The sequence below is a fragment of the Sciurus vulgaris genome (assembly GCF_902686455.1).
Source record: "Sciurus vulgaris genome assembly, chromosome: 10".
Taxonomy (NCBI): Eukaryota; Metazoa; Chordata; class Mammalia; order Rodentia; family Sciuridae; genus Sciurus; species Sciurus vulgaris.
Window position 1 is genome coordinate 25,641,445 of NC_136470.1, and position 27,651 is coordinate 25,669,095.

General features: G+C 33.3%; 1 protein-coding gene across 2 annotated transcripts in view; it reads left to right on the top strand.

Annotated features, from left to right (window-relative positions):
* Positions 1-18,435: 18,435 nt before the first annotated feature.
* The window catches only part of TMPRSS15 (transmembrane serine protease 15), a gene marked incomplete at its 5' end in the record, with an annotated part of 139,087 nt that continues 129,871 nt past the window's right edge, over positions 18,436-27,651 (top strand). For both annotated transcript variants that reach the window (XM_079101223.1, XM_079101224.1), the window contains 3 exons: positions 18,436-18,580; positions 21,562-21,692; positions 21,947-22,014. In XM_079101223.1, coding sequence (XP_078957349.1) covers positions 18,436-18,580; positions 21,562-21,692; positions 21,947-22,014 — 344 coding nt within the window. The remainder of the gene's footprint in view (positions 18,581-21,561; positions 21,693-21,946; positions 22,015-27,651) is intronic.

Consider the following 27,651-nt stretch of genomic DNA (forward strand, 5'->3'; position numbering starts at 1 on the left):
CTCTCTTTTCTCCTAAAGCATTTAATCATGGGGGCCCTCCAGATGACCTCATCCAATCTTAAACACCTCCCAAAGGCCCCTCCTCTAAACACTATGATTGGATTAAGTTTCTAATCTCCTAATACCTCACAATAAGGATTCAATTTCAACACATGAACCCTTGGACACACACTCAAACCGTATACAAACCATAGCAACCAGTTAAATAACCTACAACACTAAATTACAATGAAATGAGGCTCTGATAACATCATATTATGTCACTAACATAAACACCAGGAGATTAATCACTCTAAACCATGTGTCTTGAAGGATGGATTAGAAGAGGAGCATTTCTTCTTTCCTTTTACTTATCCATTTTCATGCTACAGAAGAAGGAAGAAGAAGAAGGAGGAGGAGGAGGGGGAGGAGGGGTGGGGGGGGAAGAGGAGGAGGAGAAAAATATGACCTATGAATGAGCTAGTAAGAATAATAATAAAATATATTATCATTAAATTATTAATTGGTGAGCTACTTGGCAACACATTTTTCTGCCTTTTATTTTTCAAATATTATCAATGAAAATATATTATTTTGTAATGAAAGACATATTTGTCCATCCAGAAATAATATAGGCTGAGTTGAAATTTCATAATAGAACAGATTTTTGTTGGGATTGCTAATTTATCAGTAAGGAGGTTTTAATAAAATCAGGACATACACAGTTTTATAATCAGAAATTGGAAGTTATTGAGTTCAGTTCCTCATGGATTTGCTCTGCATATAATAACAGTGCATATTCTGTAACCAGATATCAGCCTGACCTTGAATTCTGAATTCACCTCTTACTGGCTATGTGATAGTGGACAATCACTCTCTCTATTTCTTGGTATCCTCTTTCATAAAAAGGCACAGCATTAATTCCACCACATATAGTTGATATGAGAATTAAGTGAGGTTATAGGTAGTGTCAATAATTAGAGTGTCTGTTGAGTGCAAGTGTGTGCACATGTGCAGATTCTGAACACAGTTGGCAAAATAATCATGGGTCCTTGAGCTGAAAGGGAAAACAAAAGACATCATTCAGAAAAAGATATGCAAAGTAAAAAAGAAAAGAATAAATCTATGAATAAAAAGATATTTGGTTAATATTAGTTAATATTCACAGCACAGAGCCTGGCACAGAGCCAAAAATGAATGTCTTTCTCTTTCTCTTGCCCCACCAAATAATATACTTTTTATTATCTTTCATTCATGATATTAAAGGATTTTGACACCAAGGCTGCTTAAAGACCAGAATACTGGTTCAAGTGAATCATCAAAATATCTACAAGAAATGAGTTCAAGTATGTTTGGGAGATAATTTTGTTAATGTTTTTGCATGAATTGTTAATAAGGCAAAGGAGTTTTTCCATGAAAATAATATTCAGAACATTTGAACATTTAACAAATTATTTCTACATATGCTCTTAAAATTTTAAATTATTTTCTAACTACATATCTAGTTATTAGAGTATAAAAATAACTTAAGATTTCCATACCATGAAAGGCAATTACAAAACTAGTCACAAAACATGAGAACTACTGCTTGTCCAGCAGTAGCAGTGTATTTAATGAATCCACAAAAAAATATTTTTTTCTCAATGATGATTTACAGCATGAGATTTTTTTTCACTAATTTCTCATGTCTGTTTTTGTTTTAAAGAGTGGAAAGATACCACTAGCCCTACATCCTTTCTTTATGCAGCATTCAAAGGCAAGACAGCAGATAAGATTTGAACACCTGCTATCCATAATTTTAAATTCAGATTTTACCGTGGAATCCTTATAAGCAGGCAGGTTTGCTGATTGCAACAAAATATGAATGGCTAATCAATACAAGTGAAAATTTCAATAAGAATGAGTAGCATTCAGTCACTTCTATTAGAGCTTTCTCCAGGAGTTTTTGGTGTTGACATTCTGAAGGATGCCTCCCTTTAAATTTTGGCTTCTTTGTGAACAGATACCATTCTGTATTGCATTTTTCATCTGCTGATAGTGAGTTCTTTTTTTTTGAGGTCTCTTGCATCATATTTTTTTTACATTCTTTTAAGGCTCATTTACTTAATTTCTTTGTTCTTTCTATGCTGTCCGTATATGGAGGAAGCTCAACAAATGGCATGTAACTTCATAGTCAGTGCTTCAGTGCTTTTCTCTGCTTCCTGTGCCTGGCTCTTTTGGATCCCTAGCTCATTTTAAACCATCACCTTATAGCTTATAACTTTTCACAAAGCCTAATGCATTCATTTGCACAGTCCTTTTTATTTTTTTTCCCTTCTGCTCCTTTTGTCAGTTCTTTACAAGAATCTGCAGAGTTGGCATTACTTTGCTCTGACTCTGAATTAAACCTATCAGGGACTGGCTTATTTTTTGCTCCTTATTTTAAGCAAAACAACATCATGAGTTTTATGAATCAAAAGACTAATGAGCCCATCTGTCATATTTTGCAAGAATGCCACAGTGAATCACTTTTTTTGACTTTAACTGGCACTGGGAAATTACTACATGTAAATAGACTCACTGAGATGTCAAAACAAGAGTGTGCATAAAAGAATTGCTGCATAGTTCCTCCACAATGTTTGCCCGGGTTTGGAACTTTATTAGACAATTGGGAACAGTCTGGGTACTGGAGTTTAAGCAAAATGTTCAGATTTGAAGAGAGTGTAAAGGAATATTAAACGGATGGAAAATAGAATCTTCTCTCAAGTCAGCAGAGATTATGTCTGAAAATTATTGTCAAGGTAAATGGAAGCCTAAAGAATAAAGATAAGACCTTAAATAACACTGAGAATCATCGATATAGAACATTTGAAACATTGACTTTTAAGGTGAAAATATAATGGCTTTCCTTTTGAAAACCTGTGAAGATATTTTCTTTCCATTAAAATACTTAGGCAAACCATCACTACCAGGCTTAAAATATCCTTTAACTAAAATACATTGAATATTTCTTCTTTGTTTTGTTTTGTGGTGAGACTTTCATGAATTTTTCAAACAATAAGTAGATGAAGATGAAGATGTTTCCAGATATCACTAAGAGAGCACAATGTCCCTGGTATTATGCTAATCACATTGCACTACAATCTCTTAGTATCAGTATGCATTTTATAGAGAATCAATATTGTCTCTGTTTTCTAGAGATATGTATTAGTGAATGCTCTGTTAGAGAAGCAGAACCACTAAGGAATATGGAAGAGGAATTTGTTCTGAAAATTAGAATTTTCACATGTATGAAAAGACATAGGAGCAAAGATTAGTAAGGATGTGATTAGAGGATCAAAGGAAAGTCACTAAAGGAAGGAAAAAAGTCAGCAAAATCTATAGAAGGCTTTCGCCTCTACACATAGGGTGCATGAGCAGTCCTTGAAGATCAGCCAAGCAAGCAACTGTAAATAAGATCTGTACCTAAAGAAGGAGAAATAAAACAATAAACGAAATCCAGGAGGACAAATGTAAGCTCATGAGGATAAAGAGAAACCATATCTGTCATTCACTGTTTCTCTCATCAATTATAACTCCATATCCAGCCTTGAGTGTTCTTTCTTGTAGTGGTCCTACATATGAACCTGGTCACATAGGAACCTAAAGGAACTCTGTGTTGGTTACAGTTCACTGACCTTGAAATAAGCTGCCAGCACATCTGAGCAGCACATCTGAGACCAAAGTGATACCTGGAGCCCCAGTTTCCTGGTTAAAATTTCATATCCATCTTCCAAACCTCACAAATTTCTCTTGCATCCAATCTAGCCCAGAACAATACAGAGAAGAGCATTTGAAAAATAAAATTAGAGTTTAACCAAATAAACATGTATAATACTATTATTGAAAGCTTGGTCCTGGGCCCGGAATCCAATCCAATAAAGAGGATATGGTTTTGAGAAAAATGAAAAAGAAGGTTTATTGCTTTGCTAGCATAGAAGAAGCACAGGGGACTTTTGTCCCAGAGGCTATGATTCTGCCCATCAAGGAACACAGAGGGCTTTTCAAGAGGATTTTCAAAGGTGTGCCCTGACAGGGGGGTCCCAGGTGTGACCTGATAGTGTGTTGAAATTCACTTAGTCACTTCCTAGATCTTCCAGTGAGGGCTCCTTCCTGTAGTGGGTGTTTGCACAGGTCAAATAACTCAAGGTAATCTTATTCATCACCCCAGGTTAGAGAAGGAAAGAAGAAGAAGAGGAAAAGAAAAACATTCCCCTTTAAAAAATAAGCAGCAAGGGCTATATTCAAAAGGTACAGTGCCTGTTTCCTGAATAGACACTGGGTTTGATACCTTCTGTTAGTTACCTGAACACTCTGTCTCAGTTTCCACATGTTTTAAATGTGGAAAACAATTGTACTTGTCTCATGGGTTTATTATGAGAAATAAGTTAATGCACACAATATTCTTAGAATTAGTCATAGAACAGAGTAAATGAAAATTGTGTCATTATATGATTTTCCTTATTTTATCCTATTTTAAAAAATGAGCCAAGGATTTTAGCCCAGTGGTAGAGCACTTGGCTAGCATGTGCAAAGCCCTGGGTTTGATACTATCCGGGAAAAGAAAAATAAATAGACACAAAAATATAAATCTCATGAAATGATGTTTCGAGATCTACTCCCAAGTTGCATGCTCTTTTGCTCAGAGTTAGATTATGTCATGATTTCTTTTTTAAATCATAATAAGGCAAAATATCAAGACACCAAGAGTTTCACCTTCTATTCTCTATTAAGGGCATATGCTGCTTTTAGTTCTCTGCCTGAAGGCAGAAGCTTCAGTCTGAGCAGTCCCGTGCCCAAAGCTGCCACTGTGATTTTCTGTGGGCACAACTGAAGGGATGTATCCACAATCATTTTTCTCAGCACAGTGAATGCTCTGAAGTTAAAGAAGATAAAATCTATTTACAGTCTCCATGAAGTTTAATCCATTATCTTCCAGGGAAAAGTTTCATATCAGACAAATTATATTCAGTCCTTAAACAAAGGAGCAAACTCTTCCATAAATAGGTTAAGGAGAAAGGTATTCAAAGACTGAGAATACAGTCTCCAAACAAAAGCATGGAAATTGCATATGTCATCTATTTTTCTTTAATGAAACTGTAGTTATCTTTCAGAAACATACTGACCTCTAGCATGCCTAAATTAAAAACACTGCTTATAATTTTAGTAGTGAAACATAGAGTGGGAAACTTGTTAGTTGACCAGGAATAGAATCCTCTGGCTTCAAAAAAGAAGTTCTCTAAGGATTTCCCTTAATGGTTAGGCAATTATTATCTCTGCTGCATTGGTGAGGAAATTGAAGTTCAAGGAAATAAAGTAAAAGGAGTTTTACAATCAGGAAGAGGAGGTCAAGATTGGTCTTCAGGAATTAGTATTCAAAAGCCACTGCTTCAAACTTCTATGCAAATTGTCTTCCCTTTGCAATCAGGATGAAGACTGTGACCCAAATCTTGACACACCAAATGCCCAGATATTTGCATGATATTCAGACTGAGAGCACATTTGAAATGTTTAATACACTGCATCTTTTTGTACCATTGCAAGTCACATTCAGCCTTTATTATTGCTGTAGTGTTTCTCACCTTCAGTGGTGTAATGTTCAGTGATAGAATGCTCCCAAGTCAGATATTTAAAATAATAGCTACAAAAAAGAATTTCTGAGTTTTTCGCAGGCTCTCTCCTTGCAAACTTCATGTTTTTAGAACTTCAATGTGCAGGTAAGGCCCCTGGGATATGGTTAAGATGATGATTCTTATTTAATAATTCTGAGGTGAGTCTGCAGTTCTAGTAAGCTTCCAGACAATGATCAGGGACCATGCTTTAAGAGGAAAAGCCATAACCTCTTCACATCCTCTCTAGATCTCTCTCAGGGATGAAGTAGAGAAAACCCATGCACCAGAAACTCTTTGATTACATATTGCTGGGGCTCACTGCAGTGATGTCTCTAATCTGATAAAGACCCAAAGTGACAATCTATATGCTGAACCCCACTGGCAATATCACCCTAAGTGCCAAAGACTAGCCCTGCTATTTGTACTAGTCCCTTCAAGGAACTTGACAGAAAGTCAAAGATCAAAAGCTTATTTCATACAGCAGCAAGATCAAACATTCCTATTATCTGTTACATATCTCAATCTAGTATTATGGCATTAAAAATGACAGTATCACTAAATCAAATTACTAATCGTTTTAGGTAATATGTAGGTTTTACCACATGCAAAGAACTGTTAGTGATTAATGTGACCTACAACCCAACTTGAAATTTTTTCTTTTACCTTCCAGTTTTGAAGGTCTATTTTTTTAGACTACATGCAAATAGCAAGTTCAACTTTATCTGTATCCTATCCAATCACAAAATACCTCCCATCTAACTAATAAAGAAATAAAGAAAGGAAGAAGATTCCCACAAGGTAGATAATACTGACTTCAGCAATGTAATTTGGGGTTGCTCTTCTTACAGACTCAAGTTATACTAAAGATGGCTAACTGTCTCATGTGAACATTTCCATAGACACAAAAATAAATGCTTGAGGAAATCAGTAAGTTGTTTGAGGTAATGATATTAGCAAAATCAAGAAGATAACTGAAGATTTGTTTACTCCTAAGCAATGTGTAGGAGACAATATCCCTCCTTTGCATATATATATATATGTATATATATATATATATATGCATATATATATGCATGTTTACAACATCACTAGATTGGTCAGGATGAGTTAAGTTGTGTTGCATTTAAAAAAACAAAACAGTTTCAGGTCCCAGGGGCATACAACAAAAACCATCCATTCCTCACCCATGCTGTTGAATATCTGTGACTGTGCTTCACATTATCATTACTATGCAACCCAGGTTGACAGAGATCCCCTATCTGGGATACTGCTTTCCTCATGGTAAAGGGTAAGAAAGCTTGATGTCTGTGGAGAAGATGATAATTTTCTACCAGGGCATTATAAATGACATTTTAAATGATGCCATCTTTTTTGATAACAAATGGTATGAACTCTGTTGTTTTTGCATAGATCTAGGACTTACAAAACACTCTCAGTTAAAAGCCTATTATCACAAATAGGTGCCCATTTTGCTTCCCTGGTGATTCCAGTTTCAACATTTTCTAGCAGATATTGGTCAAGATTATTCTGAGGTATTTAAATCATTTACATTCTATTCCCTATGAATAGGATCAACTATAAGCAGGAACTATATCATTTTGAAATGAATCAATTATGGATCAAAAAGATACATAAATACATAGATCAAATCAAAGAAAAGCATGGCAGGAATTTGAGAGTAAGAAATGGTTGGAGGGGTTCCATATTCCCTGTATTAGCAAGAGGCCATATGTAGAGTAACCCTCAAGGAGAGAGAGATTGACATATTTAAGGTATTACCCCATTCAACAGATAAATGGTTGGTAACACTATTCTCACAAAGTTATGACCAGTGTCATTTCTACATATGTGACTATATAAGCATTAAGATTCTTCAGCACAAGGGCTGGAGTTGTAGCTCAATGGTAGAGTGCTTGCCTAACATGTGAGACACTGGGTTTAACTCTCAGCACCACATATAAATAAGTGAAATAAAGATCCATTGATAACTAAAACTATTATTTAAAAAACTATTATTTAAAAAAAAGAATCTACAGCATAGGTTGCAGCACAGGTTCTCAATCCAGTTGCTCATTTCCAAGATTGATAAACATGATGAAAGTTACAGGAAAAAAAAAAAAAAAAGAAGAAGAAGAAAAAAGCTCTTTATCTCCCTAGCCATAATCCACAGAAGCAGAATATATTTTAAAATCCATATGTAAATATTTTCCAGCTAGTATTAAAACAATAAGTGAGAAAAATGCTGGGGGAAGAGCATTTAGGGCAGAGATGGAAAGAAGGTATCATTTATTTTGTGTTAAATGGTCATGACTGAAAGAACACACATGCAATACATTTGGTTATCTTTCACTTGAAGAAGCTATAAAGTGGCTGTTTTTCTTGTTAAGGAAGCTCAACTTATTACAGAAACGTTTAGAGAAGTCAAGTTTGTTATAGTTTTAAACAAATTCCTTGTGAAATGGACATAGAGTTTTTGGCAATTATATTTCATCTGTGTGTGTTTCTGAATAGATGTTTATGGGCATATATGATTGTGCTAGTGTGGACTTTTTTGTAGCTATAGGTGAAACTACATGTCTGTGTATTTGTTCTTATAGATGTGTAATCTAGTTCTGACTGACACAAAGAGCTGCTAATGATAGCAGCATTCTTTAAATTATTTTCCTCGTATGGATCAATTTTCATCGATCATGATTAGCTTCTGGCCATCTATTTGGATCATTTCACTGAAGAGTTAATTTTATTTCTTAGGTCATAAACAACTGGCAGATACAGACATTTATTTTTATCACAGGGTTATTGAGAGACTGAATTTAATTAAATTGTGAACACACCAAATCTTGTTCAGCACGAATACTAGCTTATGTAGTAGGAAACTTAAAATGTTTCAAAAAAGTTTTTCTTTTTTGTGGTCTCCTACCATGGAAAGGAAATGCATTAACTGTTCTAATTACATATTTTAATTGCATAACTTGTGTGGTAGAACCTCTCCACACCATCTTTGTTTATTCTGTATCCAGAGATTTCAGTCTTGCTGACATTGCACCTGTTTATTTGCTGTAGTGGAACTTTCTATACCAGATAAGGAGACAATGGTTGGAATGGTGGATTGTTGCCTTCCTATCCTCACAAAGTAAACAATTTTGATGAAATTTTAACACAAAATAAATGATATCTTCTTTCTATCTCTCCCCCAAATGCTCTTCCCTGAGCATTATTGTTGGTGAGAAAGAGTAAAATACAATTTAAAAGTAGAAGAACCAAATAAATTCTGATTAGACTTACATACACTCCAAAATCTTAAAATTGCCTTTGGAAGATTTTTACATAAAATGCAGCTGAAATATTATCATTAACAATTATTTTTCTATGACACTTTTTTGGGATTCGTTCTCAGTTAAAATTGCTACTTACACATAAACATTAATCTTATACGTAGTCAAAATGCAAATTTATATGTATGTTTAGCTTTATAAAGATGGTCAATCCACCTTTATAAAGATGGAGAGTTGATTGGCACCATTTTTTTCAAATCAATCTGATAAGAGTCAGATTTGCTTCTGAATTAATGTCTTATAACCTATTGTATGTCATAAAAAGTATGTGTCCCCAGTAGATAAGTGCATCAAAGATGCTGAAGTGACATTAAATTCTTATGTGTTCTTGAATAAATGAGTTTATTATGACGAATAGCAAGGGATAAAGAAAGCCAAAACCAGGGTTGGGGAGATAGCTCAGTCAGTAGAGTGCTTGCCTTGTAAGCACAACGCCCTGGGTTCGATCCCCAGTACCCAAAAAAAAGAAAGTCAAAACCCATCTATTGGGCTCTTTTACCACCCCAAAGAGGAAGACTAATGTTAAAAATGTTTTAGAATATGCTGCAAATATTTTTCAAAACCACCAAAGGGTTTCATATTTTCACTAAATAGTATGGCTTCAAAAATTAAATAATATCATCTATACTTTCTTAAAGATAAATTTACTTTGCATAAATTTGTTCCTAAATATTTTATTGTTTTTGATGCTATCGTAAATGGAATCCTTAATACCCTTCTTGGACGGTTCATTGTTATTGTACAAAAAAACAATTGATTATTGCATATTGATTTTGCATTCTGAAGCTTTAGTGAATTTGTTTATTAATGCTAACAGGACTGATTTTTTTTGTTTTTTGGGTTTTTTTGTGCTTTTGTTCAGTTTAATTTTTTTTTTTTTTTTTTTTTTTTTTTTTTTTTGTAATTTAAGTGTTCTCTAGGTATAGAATAATGTTATCTGCAAGCCGAGAAAATTTTGCTCCTTTTCAAATTTGGGTTCTTAAATTTCTTTTCCTTGCCTAGTTGTTCCAGTTAGTACTTCTGGTACTATACTGTATAGAAATAGTGAGTACTACAGGAATTTTGTCATTGGCACAAAGACAGACATATTGATCATTAGATCAGAATAGTGTTGAGAAATAAACACACATATACATGGTAAACAAGCATGCCAAGAATGCAAAATAGGAAATAGGTACACTCTCTAATAAATTGAAATAAGAACATTGAATGAACACATAAAAAAGAATGAAATTGGACCTTTATCTTACACCAGACACATTCTTCACCTCGAAACAGATTAAACACTTATACACAAAATGTAAAGTCATAACAATTCTGGAAAAAAAGATAGGGAAAAAACATTTTGATACTGATTTTGGCAATGACTTTGTGGCCAAGATACCAATGGTATAGGCAATAAATGCAAACAAGATAAATGGAACTACAACAAACTTAAAAGATTCTGCACCGCAAAGGATGCAATCAATAGAGCCAAAAGGCAATACACAAAATGAGAAAAAATATTGAGAAACCATAGATCTGAAAAGGGGTTAATTGCCAAAATATATAAGGAAATAAGTCCATCACCTCTATAGCAAACTACAAAACACCTGTGAAAACTGACAAAGGAATTGAATAGACATGTCTCCAAGAAGACATTCAAATGGACATCAGGTATACAAACAATGCTCAAAAACATTTTTAGAAAAATGCAAAGCAAAACTATGTGACGAAGTCACACTGTCAGGAGGACCAAAGTCAAGAACGTAAAAACAGGTGTTGGTTAGAATGTGGAGAAACTGGAATCCCTGGACGCTGCTGTGGGAAAGGTAATATGATGCAGGAAAACTGTTTAATCGTTCTTCAAAAAAGTATAAATGAAACCAACATGTGATACAGTAATCTCACTTTGGGGTTTAAGTTAAAAGAAATGAAATGAAAGGAAATCAGGATCTCAAAGAGACATCTGTTCTCCTATTTTAATTACAACATTATTCACAGGAGTCAAGATATGGAAAAAACCCAGGTGTTCACTGAAAGATGACTAGATCACAGAAAGATGGTATTGACATGCAATATCATCCAGCTTTTCAAAAGAGGGAAATGCCACCATTTAAGACAATATGTATGAACTTGAAGACATTATGAAAAAGAAAATAACCCAGACACCAGCATACAAATCCCACATGATTCCACTTATATGACGTGTACATAATAGTCAAATCTTAGAATCAGAGAATACCATAATGGTTGCCAGTGGCTTGAGAATTGGGGAAATGGGAAGTTGTTGTTCAAAGAGTACAATATTTTAGTTGGACAACATTAACAAATTTTAGAAATCTTCTATATGAAATAGTACCTAGAGTTAATAATAAGGTATTATATGCCTTAATAAGATATTATAGATACCTTAAAATTATGTTACGAAATTTTGAAAGAAAATAAGAAAAAAATCCAAATAGACCTAGATAACTCAATAAATAGCTCATAACTTAATTAACATTTTAGTGACCGTCTATTAAGTTCAGAACCAATACATTCTTTTCCTGGAATATTTACTAGTGGAAAAGTAAAATGCCAATGAAACCTAATTGAAGAGTTACTTCTGACAAATAAATAAGCATGTTTAAAAAATGACTTGGAATTTTTTTAAAAGTGCATCATGAATTACATGTAAATTTCTAATTCATACTCAAAATTCACTGTGTAAACACATAGACAAGTAATAAGTTGATTGAATAAAAGGGATAGTTCCTTCACTCTCAAAGTACAGCTATTAAGGGCCAAAGGATTTAGGTTGGCTCTACTATTCTCAAGTGGCTACTTTTCCCATTTTTCAGTCTTCAGAAGGGAAAAAGAAAATTCTGGCAAGCTTCCTTCAGATGAACCAAAAGTTGCACATATTATTTTCTCTTACATCCTGTCATCTTAACCCCATGGCCACATCTAAACTGAAGGAAAACAAAGACTGATAGTTGGTTGCTCATAGCTAAAATTCAGGGAGTCCTCATCAAAAGGAGGAGGGGGAGTACGAAGAAGACAGAGTGATTTCCATTACAATTAGGTTTACATAAAATGCTTAGGGTTCAATAGTAGAGTGCTTATAGGATGCACAAGGCCCAGGACTCCATCCCCAACACTTCATCTCCCACCCCAATTACTTATTTTTACACAATCTCTCCAAGGTGTAATGTAATAAATTTAAACTAAAAATGTTCTTGTTCTGATTAGTTCCCTATACCTAAATAACTCGCCAAATGTATGCCTCCGTCATCAATGCCACAGTTCTTAACAACTTATACATGATACCCTCCTAGGTACCAGGAGCTATATTTTTTAATGTTAATGCTCCTTTTAGCATCATTACTAGGATTACTGGAAATATTCATGAAATTCATAATTCTGGATACAGTTCAACATTAAGTAAAGGTACACTACATACTTAACTGCTTTGTTCTACAGGCTGACTCTCTTAATAATAAAGGAAAGCAAATAATGTTCATATGAAGAAGTTGTTTTTACCCAGTACAAAATACTACCTAATAGACTTAGGTGGTACCCAAAAAGACCTAGTCAGAAAAATAAAGAGCAAAGTTAGTGTGGGTGTTTTGAGGTTCAGACCATGCCAGGAAACAACTCAATGATCTCCTAATTGGGTCTTGTTTTCAGTCTTTCAGTTAGGAAAAGAATATGAGCTTCCTGGACTTGTTTCAATGACAAGACAGAGGAAACTTATCAAGCTGATATGGAAAACTTATTCTATGGAGAAAGTAAAGTGTAGTGATGATAACAGAGCAATTAGATGAAAGAGCACTGAGAAAATTTGATGAGTGGGCTCACTGTCTTTTGACATCAAGAAATCTTTTGACCTCCAGGCACTAAGATGATTAAAGTTAAAAGCAGCATGGTGAGAAGATAAATCCTGCCTGCGCTACAGATGTGGCTGGCACAACAATATAAAATCATGGGGTTGTGAATTGGTTAGGATTCTGGATACATAGGGGGTTTCTTTGAAAATGACCTAAACTAGCAGCTGATAGGGAAGAACATGCTGGTACTTTTTTCAAAGCTCCCTACTAACCAACTAAGATGCTATAAAAAGTGTGGTAACCCCTACTAGGAAAAACGAATCTCCTCCAACCTAGTTCATTTTTCTTTCCTGAAATACAGGTCTATTTTTGAATACTGCCATGAATAGAGTTCTTTCCTTCCAAACAGTTAAGTACTATGCAGTTCAGCATGTTCTGGTATAATACCTTTTATTCAAAAGTTTCATAAGCCACTTTACAGATAAAAGTAGATTAGGGAGATATGCTTGGTGAGAGTGACTTTCATATGGCAAGGGAAGAAGCCACATGTGGAGCCGGGAACAAAGAATTGAAAGGTGAGGAAGCAGAATTTGCATTAGCAAAGGGAAAGTAAATATGGTTTCACCGTAGTCAGACAAGAGAAGGATAAAAGAAGCTGCAATGAGGATGAAAGGTCAGTGGCAGATATGAAGGAAAAGATCTTAAGAAAATGTTTTAAAAGACATTGTCTCACTTAGATGATTTTTAGGTGAATATCTGAAACAAATTTCAGGAAGTAAGTCTTTTAAAATGTGAAGAGACATAAATCATACATTTGCCTTTAGAAGGAACTATAAAAATTATAAAGTCATGAAATTTCAGGAATGAAAGTGATTTTAAGATCAAGAACTTTGTCCTCCAGATGAGAAAACTGAAGCTGGGGAAGACTTTCAGTGAAATGTCCAAGTTTACCCGGTGAAGGTCAGAGTCAGTATATAAAGACAGGTCTTCTGTCAACAGGTCTAGAGCTTTTTCTATTTCACACCACCTTTTAAATGACAAATGCATATTTTGCTAATTAAACCTGTGTACTTTGGCAATTATAAAAAGAATATCCCAGTATACAGCATGCTTAAGGGCTTCCTTTGCTATTAAACTAGAATCAATAAAGGAACCCAACTTCTGTTTCATGGGATTATAAACAAAACAATAGAATACCATTAATGAACAGATTTTTAATCCATTCATTTTCCATTTTTTCTGAATCCTTCTGTAAAGTACTATTCAGTCAAATACTGAATCTTGTAGTATTTTCAATTGTGTAGAGAAAAGAACTAAATAATATTGCCATTTCTGTTTTTAGAGCCAGGGAACTTTGATATGACACTGAAGTTCATTGCAAGGTATAGTTTGACAGAATAAAATTAATAGAGTCTTTAGGGCCTTAGGTCAGAAACTATATTGGAAGAACCGTTAGGTAAATCTAAAGTGAAACTGAAGTTGCAAGCATCCTTATTCTAGAAAATTCTATGTTTATGTACCAGTTACAAAATTCTATGTGTTATGTACCAGTTACAAACCAATCAAAAACTCACCAGCAGCAAACATAAAAACAACAACAAAACATTCCCACAATTATATTAACAAATAAACAGACGAAAAATGAACTTCATAGCACATTATTTGTCTAAGAACAATAATGCCAAGAGCCTCAACAACATGGCTCTTCTAATTTCACATTCTTTAAATATACAAACTCTCTCCTCCTCAACAGGATCTCTGAAAATGGACTTGGAAGAGTTCTAATTTCCAAGAGTACCTTACAAATTGCAGAAAAATCAGGTAAAATTATTGAGTAGGCACCCTGAGAAACAAGAAGGGAAAATGAGACTAGCAACCTCTAGTGACTGGTAACTGCTATAGGATATCAGTGGGAATGGAGGAAACCACAGGAGCTTGTCATTTCTCAATGTTTCTTATTAATTTGTAGGAATAATATGCTGCACAGTGGTGTCCTACACACATCCACAAATAAAATAAACCCCATACTTGTTCAAGGGAGGCTTTGTGTAGCATGTTTAACAAACTTGCAAAAGAAAGCAATAGCAGCCATCACAGGAACGCAGAATAAGGAGGTGTGTGGTGTCAGGAAATTATATGCCTTTCTTAAAGCCTTCTCTTATCCCCTCAGATTCCAGAAAGAGAAAAACATATAGTTTATTTTCCTCAAACTTTAGTTCAAAAAAAAGTGCAAGATTTCATTCCCTCCTTGGGAAAACAATGGGAAAGAAACTTATAGGAATAAGCAAATTGTGTACCAGATGAAAAGAGATATTGTAGCAGCCATGTAAATATACCTGGGAAGGAAAGCAGGCAGGAGGAGAAGGAGGGAGGGGCCCAAAGGAGAAAAGTGAAAGCCACTTGAATTTTCTCTCCTGCTGTTGGGTGGTAAAAGAAATTTTCACTGTTTATCAATCTAGAGCTCAGTCACCAATCCAAATATACACCTTAGCTCTCCTTTACCTGTGGACTGAATTTCTGCAATCATGCTTTCCTCTATCTGAAAATCTTAAATGAAAAATTCCACAAATAATATTTTCTAAATTTTGATTTGTATATCATTCTGCCCAGCATGATGAAATCTCATGCTTTCCTGCTTCTGTCTGTATTTCTTTGTGGAGCATACTCATGTATCCAGTATATCATTATGTATCTAGTAACCAGTATATCTAGAATGCTCTGTATAAGGTCATAATTGTTCTATTTTAATTATTTGCTACTGTTGTTAATCTCTTATTGTGCTTAATTTATAAATTAGACTTTATAATGGTTATATATAGATAGATATAGATATAGATATAGATATAGATATAGATATAGATATACACACATAGGAAAAACATTATATGCATGAATCAATACCTTACATGGTTTCAGTTATTCCAAGGTCTTGTAATGCATCAACCACAGATAAAGACAAACTACTGTATTTACTTATTTTTACTTCAAACATTTGGTGTGCTTGAGGAAATAATACTTTTATCTTAATTGGAATTCTGTAATCTCTATTAAAGTTATGCCTCTACTAAAGTTTAAACACCTGGAAACATTTGTGGTTTGTGGTTTTTTTTTTGTTTGTTTGTTTGTTTTCTATTTTGGTTTTGCATTTTTGTTAATTACCTGCTATTTTCTTTTCTTCAATAATTAGTAGAAATCCTGGATATTGTTTTCTACTGGTAAACTCCTGCAGACATTGTAAGAATCCCACACCATGTCCATGCTCCTTCATCTCCACATGCTCAAATTAACTTCCCAGTAACTTTCTTGGTCTCCCCACACCGAGGGTAAGCTCTAAGTGCCAGAGACAAAGCACCAAAGTTACTCTGAGACAATGAATATGACTATTTGCAAATAATTATCCCTCTTCCTTGCCCCTTAATTGGGATACCTCTGAAGCCTCTTTTTACTGTCTCACATGCATCTCTGGCAGGATTATATTCCAGAAGCCTCATTGTGTTGATAATGGATAGATCACACAGCTTTCACTGGCCTTTATTTTGTCCCCCCACTTCACATTTCCCAATGTTTCTCATGGAATTTCTATGTATTTCCTCCCAAATAAATTTCATAACATCACATTAACATATTTGTCTCCTTAATGTTTTTTTTTTTCCAGCCAAACTAAAATATATCACCATGCATTGAATAGCCTTTTTCTCCCACCTACTAACACTAAAACGATTTAGTTGATATATGATTTTCACTGGTGAATCAAGTTGTTTATGGGTTCTTTATTTTCATTCATGGACTCATTCATTCAGTGATACCACACTGTCTTTATTATTACAACTCTGTAAAGAGTTTGTTATCTGATAGGGCAAGTCCTATTTCATTTTAATAGTTTTTACACCTCAAGACATAATATATTTGTTTCACATTTACCTGTTTGCTTGAATTATAGTCTGTCCTTCACAGATTATTGCCTTAATAAAAAAAAAAAAAAGATATTCTTCCCACTCACTTATTTGAAAATATTAAGTGTAATTATTTACAACATACTGGGTAGAAAATAATTTATAATCTGGATATTGATTTTATTTCTGAACTTAAGTCTTTGAGTTTCTAATCATAAATTTTATCTGTTATTACCTTCTGCTTGGAACAGGGCATGTGAACTTACTCTGCTATCTTATTCTTTTCTTCTGAAAAGTCAAAAGAAATGTAACTTGAAGTTCTACTTCATTTTCTAAAAAGGGTTTCTGCATCAGCAACACAAAGAAAATACCCATTGTGCTTTCGCTTTCCTGGCTTTCCAAATTCAAAGGCATCTTTTTCAGACCTACCTTTTATTAGAGTTTGGCTTACTATTAGAACCGTCCCCTATCCTATAAATAAAATGACTTTTCCCATTCCTTCAGTGGTTTCTCTTACTTCATTAGAGAGTATTTAATAATAAGGATTAATTCAATTAAATAAAAATATAGATATTTTCCTTGACATACATTCTTTTACTTATATTCTACTTTTGATCAGAAAGAATTTAAATGCAATGTGCAATTCTTTTTTCTCAATAGTAAGGAAGAAAAAGATATCATGTTAGCCAATTACAATATTCTGCAATTTGAGTTTATTAAGATTATCTAAAGAGCTTCCTTATTTCTGACTAATTTCATCTACCAGAAAAGAGGCAAACTAGCTTACTTCTCAATGCATTTTATTTTTATTTTTTAATCCTGATGTCATACTTAATATCCAAAGTGTGGGTATGTCACTGATATACTGTACTTTAATTATCAGAAAATAACTTAGCTTTTCCCATAAAGCATACATCTACAATTCATTGTGGTTATCTTAATCTCTTGGTATAATTGGCATGTTTAAGGAGATAAAGTCCAGGGCAAGTGAGCAATGTCTTCCCCAGGGAGAAAACTGACTTGAAATAGAAGCAAATGCTTTGTTCCTCTTATTGCAGTTACTCCCACATATTGATAACTGCACAGCCATAATGAGTAACCACATGAGGGCTTAAGGGAAATTTTCTTTAAATCAACACTGCCTTACGCTGCATCACTTCAAATAAGGAACATAATGAAGTTTACAAAACTTTTGGTTGTTTCAATAAGAAAAAAATAATAATAAAGAGAGACAAGATCTAATTTAGGTTTTATATACACCTGTGCATCAGTTATTTTTGAAATGTCTACATCCCTATACAAGGGGGGAGTGCCTTTATAATGATCTGAGTCAGAGGGTAAAAGGTTGATCTGTTAGAAACTCTTTGCAAATATCAGTGCACATGTCTAATGACTAATTTGTTTATGATGAATTTCATATTTTCCCTAAGAGTTCTCAAAATGATAAAATGTCCTTTTTGTTTACAACATGAATTTAATTTCATTCACCTCCACAAAGAGCCTGTTCAGTAGATTGCCATTTATAACTCTAATCATCTGTACTCATTTATATCTTCTTAAAGATTAACTACCATTTTAAAGCTACTTAATGTATAGAGACATAATGTTGTCAAAGAGACACACACAACACATTTATACTGACTAGTATGAATGCAAACCTAAGTGGTTACTCCTCTGCAAATTCTTAAAAATTTGAGATATTTTTACCCTCCAGTTGGTGCTGGAGTATCAGTTTTGCTGATGTGGAGAACATAAATATCTCTATTCTCTCACCATTCTTAAATAAGCAAGGCTTCCAAAACAGAAAATGGGATCAACAAGAAGTGTATCTTCCAGGAACCTTTCTCTCAGCTCCTATGAAGTTATGTTTGCAGTGCTATTTGCCCTATTGATGGTACTCTGTGCTGGACTAATCGCAGTATCCTGGTTGGCAATCAAGGATTCAGAACAAGGTAAGTCCCAGATCTGGCTGCTGAGGGTGTTCACAGGTGCATTCTGGCACTTTAATCTCACTTTCCCTGTCAGTGTATCTATTCACTGCTGTCCATTCTTGACAACATATTTTTGTGGCATTCAGATGCTTCTCTGTACTTCCCTTCATAGAATATTAGAAAAAGTTAATTGGTGTATAATTTAAAATGTCCAGAATTCAAGCATGAGACTAAAGTTTGCTTCCTCTTTCTTCTTTTAAGTGAATAATGTTTCTCAGTAGCATAAGACATAATAGACTTCACAATCTCTAGTTTCATTATGATAGAACTGAAATTATAAACATATTAAAATATTTTTGAATATACCATCGATAAATATGCAAAATTAATGGTTATTATTTAGTTTTATACAGTAGTATCTTCATTCTCTTATTAGTCCAAAAATTCATTAACAACAGTTTAACTGGATTTGAATGTGCAGACTTATATGGATTTCAACCTGAGTAGGAACTTTGATAAAAATTTTAAAAGATCATTGTTTAGAACTAACTTAGTCTGTATCAGTAGCTTTTAAAAGATTTTCAACTGTATTATTTAAAAAAAATAAATGTAGGGCTTAGTCGTTGGGGTATTTCATTTTACAGGTGAGGAATCTGAGAAAAATAAATAAATACTAATTTGCTTAAGTTTGCATCATCAGTAAGTAGCAAAAATATTCCAAACTACATAATCCAAGCCTGAAAGTTGCGCTCAAATTTACCACTTATTTATTTATAGGATAAATAAATTAAATTCGAAGCATAGCAATAACTCAAGTATTGAGAGTTTGTTCTTTCTGAAAAAAAATGTTCACAAAGTTTAAATGATGAATTATATATATAGGCAAACTAATACTTTCTGAAACCTCAACAGGTAGGAACTTTTGCATTGTAGGTGAAATTAGTTTCATTAAAAAAATTCTTAACTTTTGAGTTAGTAACTTTCCTCTTGTATGTAAGTGCTTGAATTAGAGTGTAATAAGATTATAATTTGATAAAAGAATTTCAAAATAATAACTGGTTTATTCAAATACTCTTGTCATATGCAAAGAATATATTTTAAATAGAAAGAATAATTACAAATATTTTATACATTTATAAAAAAAGTTGTAGGGGTCAATGATATTTTTGGAAGAGTAGCTGCTTTGACAATATTTAAATGGTGTGAAAAACTTCAAGAAAGTATAATCATTTGGGAGTCTATTAGAATCTTTGGTGCTCAGTACAGATACAAAATTTTTTATTTCATAAATGAAATGGAAAATAACTATTTATAAATGTTATTGCAATTTAATTGGGAACAACTAAATATAAAAAGGAATTTGAGTTGTTAAGTCTTTATTAGAATATCAGAGGACATAACATAGATTGCAGTGATTTTAATATATATTTTTTATTTTTTGAAAACAATTTTAACTTTAAAAACTTATAAAAATTGTACTAAAATCTTATATAAATTTTACCCAACTTTCCTCACTGCTAGTAGTTTATTCATAATTGTCAAAACTAAGAAATTAGACTGATAAAATATTAAATGAGCCATACTTATTATTCATATTTCACTAATGTTCTGATGTTTAGAAGAATCCAAAGTTATTTCCTAGATAGAATTTAGTTAACATATTCCCTTGAACTCCCCAACCTATGACAGTTCAGCCTTTCTTTGTCTTCCACATTTAAACGTGAAAAATTAAATGTAATTTTGAGTATTTAAAAATGAAATAGCATGTAGGTTATACTCAAGTAATATTCCATTTTATATACAGTATATTTAGCATCCATGAATTTTGGTGTCCACAGAGGGTCCTAGAACTTCTCCTCCCTACAAATATTAAGAATCAACTATATATCCATTAAATTAATGAATATAAAATTAAATTAAACATAAATGAAAGAGTAAAAATAAAATATTGAATCATATGTGCAATGATAACTACTTAAACTAAGTTTAAGTTCATTGTTTAATATATGAGTTCCAATGTTCTTCTGGTACCCATGACAGATCTTGGGTTGCAGAGTCAGTCATTGCCATGTCCAAATTCCAGATCTATGACTTTTGGCCTTTACAACCTTGAGGCATTTTCTTAATCATTCTAAGCCCTGATTTCCCCATTGTGGAAAAGAAAATCAACATCCTCTCATGCTATGTCACTGTGAGTATTATGCATCATTATTATTAATGATTTCACTATTGTATGATTCAACTGAAGTTATTTCAAATATAAAGGTATCAAAGAAAATATTGAAGTTATTTCAAACACAAATATATCAAAGAAAATATTGAATAATAAGATTTTTCAATTTATCATTTCTTTACATTTTTTTCTATTGAAATAATATATTTTTGTAACATTCCAAATAACTTTTTCAATAAAGAGAGTCACCATCTAATGTCAAAATGTCATACATGCCAATTTTATAATTACCAGAATGCAAGAAGTAGCTTCAAAGCTGTGTTTCAAAGTAACACATACACTGAAATTTTCACAGCGATCCACATGTAGAAAACCAGCAGTGTCCCTGGATTCTAGGGGTTGAAGAAGTATCTGAAAGAAACTACAAAACTTTTAATGGTCTATTTCTCACCATGTTTTCCTGAATCAGTTCCCATAATTGGTGGAAATTGATTAGTCCCTGTGTCTTCCAACAGGAATCTCAAAAAATAAAAAAAATAAAAATAAAAAAAATCAGAAGCTTATAGTGTCAGTTAGACTTCAAATGAAAAAATGGAAGAAGGAAAAAGTATGTTTTTTAATCTTTTGAAATAACCAGACGGCCAAAAGGGAAAAAAGAAAGGAAGGAAGGAAGGTAAAGGCAGCTGATTTTGAAACAGGATGACTGAAAAGCAAAGGCATGAACTATGGGGTCAACACATCAAGCAAGAATTTTACTTACTTCTGGGTCTTATGTACATATTTTCTTTTGTTCATAATTCAGTGTTTTATTTATTATCAATTTATCTAGATGCAGTATTTGGTAAAAGTTATAATGTCAGAGGAACATTTAAAATAACATCCGGAGCTACCTATAATCCTAATTTGCAAGACAAACTCTCAGTGGATTTCAAAGTTCTTGCTTTTGACCTTCAGCAAATGGTAAGGAACTGTCCATCTTCAACTAGTTTAAAATTTCATAACATAGATAACTTCATTAGCTTTTTGCCAAAATATGCATAGATCCCATTTTCTCATTATGAAAAATATAATAATAAATAAATGCAGACACTTGAGATTCCTAAATGTACAAATCCCTCATCAACCTGAAGAAAGCCTTGTAACCTATACGTCGTATAAATACTTAAACAAAAGTTGAAATCCGAAATTTAATATACTCTTTTCAATTTTTTTAGATAGATGAGGTCTTTCAATCAAGTAATCTGAAGAGTGAATATAAATACTCAAGAGTTTTACAATTTGAGTGAGTATACTCACAAAATTTTAATTGATAGCATTGGATTACAAACTCCTGATCTTTTTGCATATATATACATGTGTATATGTATATGTATTTGGTAATATCACTATGTGTAGGAAAAAGTAAGGCAATGTTTGAAAATTTCACCTTGGTGAGGATTGAGGAGTAGAGCAGCATAAACTTTCATTTAGTAGCAAATAATAATAATTTCTGATAATTGATCAAATGTTAGCATGTTTCTTTCTCCCAAGAGTAAAATCTTTCAGGAACACATGGAAAGGTGGAGATTGAGCATTTAATTTGTTATGAACATGTGGAAGAAGCTTGTTCATTATTAATAAAACAGTACTGTATCACAGGTCTTTATTTATATTATAAACCACAAGAGAGAGGGGACTCGTTCACTGTTGTACCCAGAGGGCATGAAGGTTGTCCTTGGAGCAAATTAAGTGTTCCATAAATGAATGTCTTTTGATTAATAGGGTAATGATATAAATTCACTCCAGATACTTGAATCTAGAAGATGCAGAGAAGTGTGTGTGTGTGTGTGTGTGTGTGTGTGTGTGTGTGTGTGTGTGATCAATATAGAAAAACTTAATATGAGACCTACCTTCTTAACAACACAGTTTTGAATCTCTGGCAAAGGGATTCCCATGTTACTATTGAATCACTGTGTCCATAGCAAAGAGTACACTGTTTCCTATTTTGCTATCTTAACATCACTAAGAATCTAGAATCATCTTAACTGATTACCAGAGGGTCTTTGAAACAGAGATACAAATCAGCAGCTATGTTAGTAAAGAAAATTGTAATGCTAGTTGGGAAAATTAAATTAGAAAAAATAGAAAATGAAAAAAATAACACACTGATCAAGAATGGATATATGTGAAAAAGAGGAAGAGAAAGCCTTCAAAATAACTCAGAATGAAAAAGTGTTGCTAGAAAGACAATGTGTGATTCAGAGAAATTAGGTAATTTTTCCATTGCCAGGATGGTAATACTAATGTATGTCTTTCTAAAATGATCATGCTCTTTTTCTATGGTTAATTTTCATATAAAAACTCTTAAAACAGCAAGAATACAGTAAGAGTAAAGCTTAAAGAGTTACGTATTCAGAAATTTTTCAGATTGGTGTTTGGTAGCACATGAGTACTAATGAATACAGTACCCCTCTGGATATCTTATTCTCTTCATTTCCTACAATGCCTTGGGCCTTTGTGTAAGAAAGACTGATCCTTACAATTTTCCTTTTCTTAGTCTCCAGCCCTATCTCGAACCTAGATAGAATCAAGCACCTTATGGGGAAACTTATGGTATAATCTATATTCAAAATAGGGTGAAAAATGCTTATTTTGCAATATAATTTTCCTTAAATTTTATCTTTTTAATGATTATGTGTATGTTATTCTTTTCTGAATCATCAATGGCACTTGCTGGAATTAGCATATACAAAAATAATCGATTAATTAGAGTGGAAGGAGTTATATGAATAATGTAATAATCTTTAATTTATTTATTTATTTTGATTCCCTGTACGCAAATAGGGTACGACTGTTGTTTCTCTGTTTGTACAAGAAGTAGAGTCACACAATTTGTGTAATCATACATGTTTATAAGGTAATGACGTTTGTCTCATTCTGTTATTTTTCTGTCACCCCACCCCCTCCACTCCTCTTTTTCCTCTATACAATCCATCCTTCTCCACTCTTGCCTCCTTCCCACCCTCCCTTATGTATCTTTATCTACTTATTAGAGCAACGATTTGGCCTTTCATTTTTTGGGATTATTTTATCTCACTTAGCATGATATTCTCCAATTTCATCCATTTAACTGCAAATGCCATAATTTTATTCTTCTTTATGACTGAGTAATAGTCCATTGTGTATATATACCACAGTTTCTTTATCCATTCATCAATCGAAGGGCATCTAGATTGGTTCCACAATCTAGCTATTGTGAATTGAGCAGCTATGAACATTGATGTGGCTGCATCACTGTAGTATGCTGATTTTAAGTCCTTTGGGTATAGGCCAAGGAGTGGGATAGCTGGGTCAAATGGTGGTTCCACTCCAAGTTTTCTAAGGAATCTCCACACTGCTTTCCAGAGTGGTTGCACTAATTTGCAATCCCACTAGCAATATATGAGTGTACCCTTTTCCCTACATCCTCGCCAACACCTATTGTTACTTGTATTGTTGATAATAGCCATTCTAATCGGGGTGAGATCGAATCTTAGGGTAGTTTTGATTTGCATTCCTCTTATTAGTACAGATGTTGGACATTGTTTTCATATATCTGTTGATTGGTTGTAGATCTTCTGTGAAGTGTCTACTCAAATTATCCCTTTTTGCTGATGGCGTGATTCTATATTTAGAGGAGCTGAAAAATTCCACCAGAAAACTTCCATAACTCATAAATGAATTAAGTAAAGTAGCAGGATATAAAATCAGTGCTCATAAATCTAATGCATTTTTATTCATAAGTGATGAATCCTCTGAAAGAGAAATTAGGAAAACCACTCCCATTCACAATAGCTTCGAAAAAAGAATAAAATACTTGGGAATCAATCTAACAAGAGAGGTGAAGGACCTCTACAATGAGAATTACAGAATCCTTAAGAAAGAAATTAAAGAAAACCTTAGAAGATGGAATGATATCCCATGTTTTTGGATAGGCAGAATTAATATTGTCAAAATGACCATACTACCAAAAGTGCTATACAAATTCAATGCAATTCCAATTAAAATCCCAATGACATACATCATAGAAATAGAGCAAGCAAACATGAACTACATGTGGAAGAATAGAGACCTCGAATAGCCAAAACAATCCTGAACAGGAAAAGTGAAGGAGGAGGTATCACAACACCAAACTTTAAACTATACTACAGAGCAATAGTAGCAAAAATAGCATGACGTTGGCACCAAAATAGACAGGTACACCAATGGTACAGAATAGAAGACACAGAGATGAACCCACATAAATACAGTCATCTCATAATAGACAAAACATACATCTCATAAGGAGCCAAAAACATACAATGGAGAAAAGATAACCTGTTCAACAAATGGTGCTGGGAAAACTGGAAATCCATATGCAACAAACTGAAACTACACCCCTGTCTCTCACCCTGCACAAAACTCAACTCAAAATGTATCAAGGACCTCGGAATTAGACCAGAGACCCTGTGCCTAATAGAAGAAAAAGTAGGTCCAAATCTTCATCATCAGCTTAGGACCAGACTTCCTTAACATGACTCCCAAAGCACAAGAAATAAAAGCAGGAATCAGTAATTGGGATAGATTCAAACTAAAAAGCTTTCTCTCAGCAAAGGAAACAATCAACAATGTGAAGAGAGAACCTACAGAGTGGGAGAAAATCTTTGCCACACACCAGATAGAGTACTAATCTCCAGAATCTATAAAGAACTCAAAAAACTTTACACCAAGAATACAAATATCCCAATCAATAAATGGGCTAAGGAAATGAGCAGACACTTCACAGAAGAAGATCTATAATCAATCAACAGATATATGAAAAAATGTTCAACATGTCTAGTAATAAGAGAAATGCAAATCAAAACTACCCTAGATTCCAAATCACCCCAATTAGAATGAAATAATCTTTTCAAGGATGTATTACAGAATGTGAAGATGTGATAGTCCAGGAAAAAAATCTATAAGGATTTATTATAGCACTAATATTGTAATACTACCTGTATGAATTGGTTATTTTTTCACAATATCTTAATTGTTTTATCAAAGCTATGGGCCAAATGAAGATGAAGTAGGGAGTCTACGGGAACTATACATTCTATATGGTTCCTAGATATATATATTGAAATATGAGAAATTTACATATGTGTGTGCATTTAGGAGAATACCATAGATAAATAATTAAACATTAAAGAATTTTCATTATAGTGAAAATTATCATTATTTCCTTTTTCTTTTACTTTCTCCTAACAATGACTCATTGTTGTCATGTTTGTTTCACTGGAAGCATTTAAAAATTACCTCTTTAATTGTAACTTATTTTGAAGTTTCTGTGATCCCCCAAAAGCAACAGGTAGAAAGCAGAATCACCACAAAGATGAAGTTAAAGAAAGGCACTCTGAACAGTAGACAAAATCTAAAGTAGCACTGGACAACTGAAGCAAATTTTTGACTGTTTAGCATAGGCTTGAAAAAATGCTCATTTAGTCATCCATCACTTTTATGCTACAGATATATAGAGGGCTTGCTTAGAAACAGGCAATTAACTGGGTTCTGAGAATACAGATATTAGGAGAGTATATTATTACAGATCTCACACAACTACCATCTTCTCTATATATCTACCATCTTCTCTATCTAATCTCCTGATTAGACTATGAGCTTCTTCAGGGCAGAGAGTATGTTTCTGGTATCTGCATTTTCCAAACCTAAGTAATGCTTGTCTTGGGTACTTGCTCTATAATACAAGACAGTTTCTCTTGTATTGTGATTAAAACTGTTTTTTCCCCTTCCCTCCTTTTCTTCCTCCCTTTCTTTTTCTTTCTTCCTCCTACTCCTATTCCTCCTCTTCCTCCTCCTTTTCCTTCTTTTTGCCAATGGACTATAAGGATTTTAATTGCCTGCCTATGAGAACTTCCTAAAAGTTAGTGATGAATATATAACTGTCATTAATAATAAGTTAGGCTATGAGAAATCTGTGATGGGAAAAAAACTCAAGTTCCTATTGTGAAGAGTTTAAAATATTATCAGTGAGAAATGACAGAGTCAGAAAATACTAATATAGTACATGGCAAGTTGTATATAAAGTTTGTGCAAAGTGCAAAAAAAAATTAAAAATACTTAAAATGATACAGACTAGCTTTTGTTTAACTGGAATGTGATCAGCCTCAGAAGAAAGTTCATTCACATTATATGAAAGAAAAACAAATTCATGCAGCTTAAAATAGATTGTCTCATAGATACAAATATTGTAGATATTTTTCATTCTCTATATTCCTGTCTCTCTCCTTATTATAGACAGCATCCATCCTTTATTCTTACAATCCAAGAACCAGTATATGTCACCTCTCCAGAAATGGCTAATTGGTACCCTACGCTAAGGGAAAGACTTGTCTCCCCTGCTCATTTAACACCTTCTACAAACACTAGTACAATCTTCACCCTGCAGTGTAATTGTGCATTTGCCTGTCTCCTGATTAGACTATGAGCTCCCTCAGGGCAGAGAGTGTATTTTTGGTATCTGCATTTTCCAAACCTAAGTAGTGCTTGTCTTGGTGTACTTGTTCTATAAAATCCTACCAAATGAATGAAATATTTTAGCACCTGTTATTAAAACATTGAATAATATGTTAGCTACTGCAGTGTTTTTTAAACCTTGCCCCATACATATAAAAATAGTCATACTGTTTTCATGGTTTTATCACTTTGTTAGAATGTTCTAATTATTATTATTAATTATAAAACATGGAATTATTAAAACATTGAATATTATGTTAGCTGTTAGAGTGTTTTTAAACCTTGTCCTATACATATAAAAATAGGTATACTGTTTTCATAGTTTTATCACTCTGTTAGAATAATTCTAATTTCAAAAATTCTGAAATGCTTCTCTGAAAGCACAGGTGTGTTAATCTATTACAAAACC